The sequence below is a fragment of the Orycteropus afer genome, unplaced genomic scaffold (assembly GCF_000298275.1).
Source record: "Orycteropus afer afer isolate SDZICR_OR568_19922 unplaced genomic scaffold, OryAfe1.0 scaffold00052, whole genome shotgun sequence".
Classification (NCBI taxonomy): Eukaryota; Metazoa; Chordata; class Mammalia; order Tubulidentata; family Orycteropodidae; genus Orycteropus; species Orycteropus afer.
This window is the reverse complement of record NW_006921639.1, coordinates 5,427,093-5,433,623: the sequence shown is the minus strand read 5'-3', so window position 1 is coordinate 5,433,623 and position 6,531 is coordinate 5,427,093. Positions and strand designations below refer to the sequence as shown.

Sequence of the window (6,531 nt, the reverse complement as noted above, 5' to 3'; positions counted from 1 at the left end):
TTTTTTTTTTTTTTGGATGTGAAAGCTCTGCATTGGGAACCCTCCCAGACCTTGCCCTATGCATCTTGTCATTTGTATCCTTTTTGTTGTAAAAAAAAAAAAAACGTAATTGTACGTATTGTGCTTTCTGTGAGTTCTGCAATTTGTTTCAGTGAATTATGGAATTTAGGAAGTAGAGGAAGCCAGGAGGTCAGAAGTGAGGTGAGCTGGGACCCTCTTAGCTTATGGCTGGAATTCTGAGAGGGTAGAGGGAACCCCCGAATTTGTAACCACTGGGTCAGAAGTGAGGGAGCACAGAGGACCCCTCAGCTTGTGACTGGCATCCTGAAAGGAGAGTTGGAAAGACCCAAATTGGTAGTCAGCAGATCAGAAATGAGGTGGCCCTAAAAACACCCCAGTTTGTGGAGGCTATGTGAAATCTTCAGCTGACTTGGAAGGAAGACTGTGTGCTTTAACCTGTGAGATCTGATCTAGCTCTGGGTGGTTATAGTCAGAGGAATAAGTGCTTGCACGTGCAGATGATCTCAAAACAAAAGTGACAGAGAAGTGAAAGATGGAAACTTGATTTAATAAATAGATTTATTTTAAGGAATTGGCCCATGCGCTTGTGGGAGATGGTAAGTCTGAAATCCATAGGGGTAGGTTGGAAACTTGGGAGAGAGTTATGTTGAAGTCTTGAGTCTGAAATCCACAGGGCAGGCCAGCAGGCTGGAAATTCAGGCAGGAGTTGATACTGCAGTCTTCAGGCAGAATTTCTTCCCAGGGAAACCTCAGTTTTTGCTCTTAAAGCCTTAAGCTGATTGGATTAAGCCCCACCCACATTGTTGAGGGTAGTCTCCTTTATTTAAAGACAATTGATTGTGAATGTTAACCACATCTACAAAATACCTTCCTAACAACACCTAGACAGTGTTTGACCAAACAACTGGGCACCATAACCTAGCCAACTTGAGACATAAAATTAACCATTACAGTGAGAAAGCAAGTTTCTAGTTTTGCCTGGGTAAAGTGGAACTCACACTATGGGAAAGTGATCAAACTTGGTGTTTCAGGAACTTAGGGTCTCCAGGCAGTTTAACTACATTGACATGGAAGAGGAGGGCCGGAATGTGTGGTGAGTGGTGAGGCAACCTATTCTCCAGCTGTCCAAAGGAGCCAGCAAGCTCACCCAAGCTGGGTTAGGGGACAGTGGGAGGCCTAGTTTCAGGACTACAGGAGGGTGGGAAGGATCACTGCAGCCCACTTAAGAGGAGCTTTGAGTGTCAGGTGGTAAAGAGGTCTAAACTCTAATCTGTGGGTGGAAGGAGGCAATGGTGAGATTTCAGATAAGTAATGGGTTGTGTTTTATTGACTATGCAAAGGCATTTGATTGTGTGGATCATGACAAATTATGGATAACATTGAGAAGAATGGGAATTCCCAAGCACTTGATTGTACTCATGAGGAATCTGTACCTTGACCAGGAGGCTGTCATTCGAATAGAACAAGGGGACACTACATGATTTAAAATCAAGAAGGGAGTGCGTCAGGGTTGTATTTTTTCTCCACACTTATTCAATCTATATGCTGAGCAAATAATCCGAGAAGCTGGACTATATGAAGAAAAACGTGGTATCAGGATTGGAGGAAGAATCATTAACAACCTGAGATATGCAGACGATACAACTTTGCTTGCTGAAAGTGAGGATGACTTAAGGCACCTACTGATGAAGGTTGAAGAATACAGTCTGCAGTATGGATTACTTCTCAATATAAAGAAAACAAAAATCCTCACAACTGGACCAATGAGGAGCATCACAAAAAATGGAGAGAACATTGAGGTTGTCAAAGAATTCATGTTGCTTGGTTCTACAATTGATGCCAACGGAAGCAGCAGTCAGGACATTAGACGACATGTAGCACTGGGAAAGTCAACTGTGAAGGAACTGTATCAAGTGCTGAGGAGCAAGGATATCTCCTTGAGGACTAAGGTGCGCCTGACACAAGCCATGATATTTCCAATCGCCTCGTATGCATGTGAGAGCTGGACAATGAATAAGGAAGACCAAAGAAGAGTTGATGCTTTTGAGTTGTGGTGCTGGCGAAGAATGCTGAAAGTACCATAGACTGCTAAAAGAACTAACAGATCTGTCCTGGAGGAAGTGCAGCCAGAATGCTCCTTGGAAGCAAGAATGGCCAGACTTTGTCTCACCTATTTTGGTCATGTTGTAAGAAGGGACCATTCCCTGGAGAAGGATGTCATGCTTGGTAGGGTGGAGGGTCAACAAAAGAGGGGGAGGCCTTCAACGAGATGGATTGACACTGTGGCTGCAATAATGGGCTCAAGTATAGCAGGAATTGTGGGGCTGGCGCGGGATCGGGCAGTGTTTTGTTCTGCTGTGCATGGGGTCGCTATGAGTCAGAAACGACTCGACAGAACTTAACAACAACAACAAAAACAATGGGTTGTGAGGGTGGCATTTTGGGATAAAATGGTAGGTCACTCAAATATATCAAAGGACTCTGTTGACACCCCCCAAAGGCTGTCGTAGGCATGATGAGGACAACTAGTGTTTTCTTGGAAGGAGATGATTGTTGAACAAAGAGAAGCAAGGGCTACTTGATGCAGCAGGGAGTAAAGACTGAAGATTCAAGAAAAGTTTCAGGAAATTCCAGCTGTTTGAGCCCCAGTGGCTTGTCCAGGCAAAGCTGGTCTGCAAGTGCTGTTCCCCAGTGCCATGGAGGGGGCCTGTCACTTTTTTACTCTCTAGTCACAGCCCCAGGCCTGAAGGGCCCAGTAGGCTGACCCACTGGGCTCTTCTTATGCCTTCAGGAACCCTAGTGTCAACCTTGCTGTGTGGCTGGCATCCTGAGCCCCCATGTCTTTGTGTGTGATGTGAATTTACAATTCTTATATTCTAGGCTGCTTTGAGGATCAAATAAGATAATATGTAACGCATCCAGCAGTTCCTTCACTACAGTGAAGGCTCATTAAATGGGAGCTTTCTCCTCCTCTACTCTTGAAGGTCAAAAGCAAAAGCAAGTTAGGGGTGGAGACAAGAATAAATAGGTAATTGGGGTGGAGACCTGATTTCTGAATAACTCATAAATCATCTGCAAATATACTTTCCTGTTAGCAATCGACAATCTGTCAACACCCAATGTGTTCTTGATATGTCCCCCATCATAATGATGTGGACTGAGGGGCTGTCCTCTCCATGATATAAGGGTACTGCAACTCTTCCCAGATGTGCATTGCTATAGAATTCTCGTCAGTCACAATGGTAAGTAACTGGTTTTTATAAATAAAAGGCAAAAAGAAAGAAAAGGGTATGTATTCCTTATTTTAATATGCTATGATTTGTATTTCTACTGGATTCTTTTTGGTGGTAAATATGAGTTAGCTATTATTCTTCTGAATGTGGATTGTAATTCAGTGTGTAGAGTATAATGAGAGTCTGAGAGCTGGGAAAGTGTTAATAAGTTTAGCATGATTTCTATTCTCCAAGATCTGAACTTTATTATCTTTTTTTTTTTAATTTACCAAAAGCAAATTTATTGGGATTAAAAAGGGGAACATTATACCTTGCTACATTACTAAAGATTTTGCTAAATTTTATGATAAAGAAAATTACTATGGGGATATACTTATCACTAAACTGTCACTTTATCCACCCCCCTTCTGTTGCTTCTTTGCTAAGCATCTTTATTGCCTTGGTATCTTCCAGTTCTGTTTGTTGGTATGTTGTTCCTTCTTTGGATTTTCAGTAACTATTTCTTCAGAAATGCCTCTTTTTTTCTCTTCCAGTAGTTCTGGCATTCAAATTGGTTTTATTCTGTTGCCATTGAGTTGACGACTCATAGCCACCCCATTTATGTCAGAACAGAACTATGCTCCGTAGGATTTTTCTTTCTTTTAAAATAATAATTTATTGTGTTTTAGGTGAAAGTTTTCCTATATTAAAATCCCTTTTAACAATTTTTATTCAAATTGTTGCATGACATCGGTTACACATTGGTTGCACAGTGTGTCAACATTCTCGTAATTTGCATCCATCTGTTCTGTTTCCATTGATCTATCCTCCCTTTCCCTCTTTGCCTTCTTATCTTTGTTTTGGGGTAAATGTTGACCGTTTAGTCTCATATTGTTTAAGTGAGCACATTCCTCATGGGTGATACTGTTTATTTTATAATATAATCTATTATTTGGGTTAAATATATCCATAGGGTTTTCAATGACTGATTTTTCTGAAGGAGACTTCACTTGAGGCACCTCTGGGTTGACTTGACCCTCCAATCTTTTGATTAGTGACCAAGTGCATTAACCATTTGTGCCACCCAAGGACTCCAGTCAGGTTTCTGACGTGTCTCTAATTCTGGGGCTCTAAGTGAATGATTTGTGAAAATAAATATAGTTTCAAAGCCATAATCACTGCATCATTCCATAGCCAAGGAAATTGAGCCTGGGGAGAGGCTGCCACAGGGTCTCACCATAAGCCAGTGAAGAAGCTGAGACCTGAACCCAGATGTTTCTGTCTCTTAGCCCCTAGGCCAGTGACTCTCAAACTTGACTGTACAGTGGAATCATCGGGAGAGCTTTAAAACATACTAACACCTGGCTCCCACCCCAGATACTATGATCTAGTTGGTCTGTGGTGAGACTTGAGCATCAGGGCTCTTAAAAGCTACCCAGGTTCAGATTTTAATGTTCAGTAAACTTTGGGAGCCATCACTCTGGGCCCTTTTCAGTGTACCATGTTGTGCTAAGAAAAAAAAATTGCATCAAAATCTATACAAAAGTATCTAGGCTTCATATCTGTCTTTAATTCAAATTTGATATTTTTGAGAATATATTTTGCTAGAGCCAGTAACAGGGAATAAACTAGACTGCTCTCAAAGGGTACAAAGGGGAAGAGGAGATTAAGGCATGGAAACTGGGACAGGATAATAAGCAAAGGGAGTTTGGAGAGGGGTCTCAGTAGTGGAGGAATGACTGGACCACCAACTGGGGCAGAAACTGTCATGAGACATCACAGGGAATGGTGGAGCAAGTGGTGGTGATGTTGACATCCTCGCTGCCTTAGCTCAGGGCCTCTTCCTTCAATCCATCCCCCACAGGGCAGTTAAGTGAACTTTGTCAGTAAATTGCCAAGACCCCTCCCCTGCTCAAAACCCTTGATGATGCTCAGCTCTTGGTCCTGTGGTACAAGCCCTTTAGGTGCTGTGGGCTGGAAAGGAGCAGCACTTTATTGAAAAGAACATGATTTTTAGTGGCAGTGCCAGATTGCTCCACCCTAACGCCAGTGTGATGCCATACCACCTGTTGTTGTTGTTAGGTGCCATTGAGTCATCTCCGATTCATAGTGACCCTATGCATAAGAATGAAACACTGCCCAGTACTGTTCCAGCCTCATGATCTTGTTATACCTGAGCCCAGCATTGTAGCCACTGTGTCAATCGACCTTGTTGAGGGACTTCCTCTTCTTTTTTGACCCTCCACTTTACCAAGCATGATATCCCTCTTCAGGAAATGGTTCCTTCTGACAACATGACCAAAGTAGGTGAGAGGAAGTCTGGCCATGCTCGCTTTCAAGGAGCATTCCAGCTGCACTTCTTCCAGGACAGATTTGTTAGTCCTTTTAGAAGTCCATGGTACTCTTAGTATTCTTCTCCAACACCACAACTCAAAAGAGCATCAACTCCTCTTTGGTCTTCCTTATTCATTGTCCAGCTCTCATGGGCATAAGAGGTGATTGAAAATACCATGGCTTGAGTTAGGTGCACCTTAGTCTTCCAGGATACATCTTTGTTCTTTATCAGTTGAAAAAGGTCTTTTGCAACAGATTTGCCCAATGCAATACATCGTCTGATGGCTTGACTGCTCCTTCATTGGTGTTGATTGTAAAGCCAAGTAACATGAAGTCCTTTTCTCCATTTATCATGAAGCTGTTTTTTGGACCAGTTGTGAGAATTTTTGTCAATGTAATATTGAGGTGTAATCCATACCGCAGACTATAGTCTTTAATCTTCATCAGTAAGTGCTTCAAGTTATCTGTACCACCTAGGAAACATTTATAAAGCCTGCTTCAGTGCACAAATCAGGCATTCAAGTGTATCGAATGCAGGGAAGGAAGAAAAGATGGCGGGAGGGAAGGCGGAAGTATAGGATATGGGAATGGGAGGGGAATTTAGAGTCTGTCTAATTCAGCATGGTCCTCAGACCTGCAGCATCAGCCTCACCTGGGAGCTTATTAGTAATGCAGAATCATAAATCCTGGATATCTCCTGAATCAGAATGTGCGCTTTAATGAGACCTCCCAGTGGTCCACATGTATTTTAAAGAAGCACTAGTTTTGAAATTATATTATAATATATTTTGTCTGCTCAAGCAGAAAAAAAAAAATGATTACTATAATGAAATGTGCAAAGACCTGGAGTTTGAAAACCAAAAGGGAAGAACACGCTCAGCATTTCTCAAGCTGAAAGAATTGAAGAAAAAATTTAAGCCTCAAGTTGCAATATTGAGAGATTCTATGGGCAAAATATTGAATG

General features: G+C 42.1%; 1 protein-coding gene across 1 annotated transcript in view; it reads left to right on the top strand.

Moving 5' to 3' along the window:
* The first annotated feature begins 599 nt into the window (after positions 1–599).
* MSMB (microseminoprotein beta) overlaps positions 600–6,531 on the top strand; it is a 28,538-nt gene continuing 22,606 nt past the window's right edge. The window contains exon 1 of the mRNA XM_007938688.1: positions 600–617. Coding sequence (XP_007936879.1) covers positions 600–617 — 18 coding nt within the window. The remainder of the gene's footprint in view (positions 618–6,531) is intronic.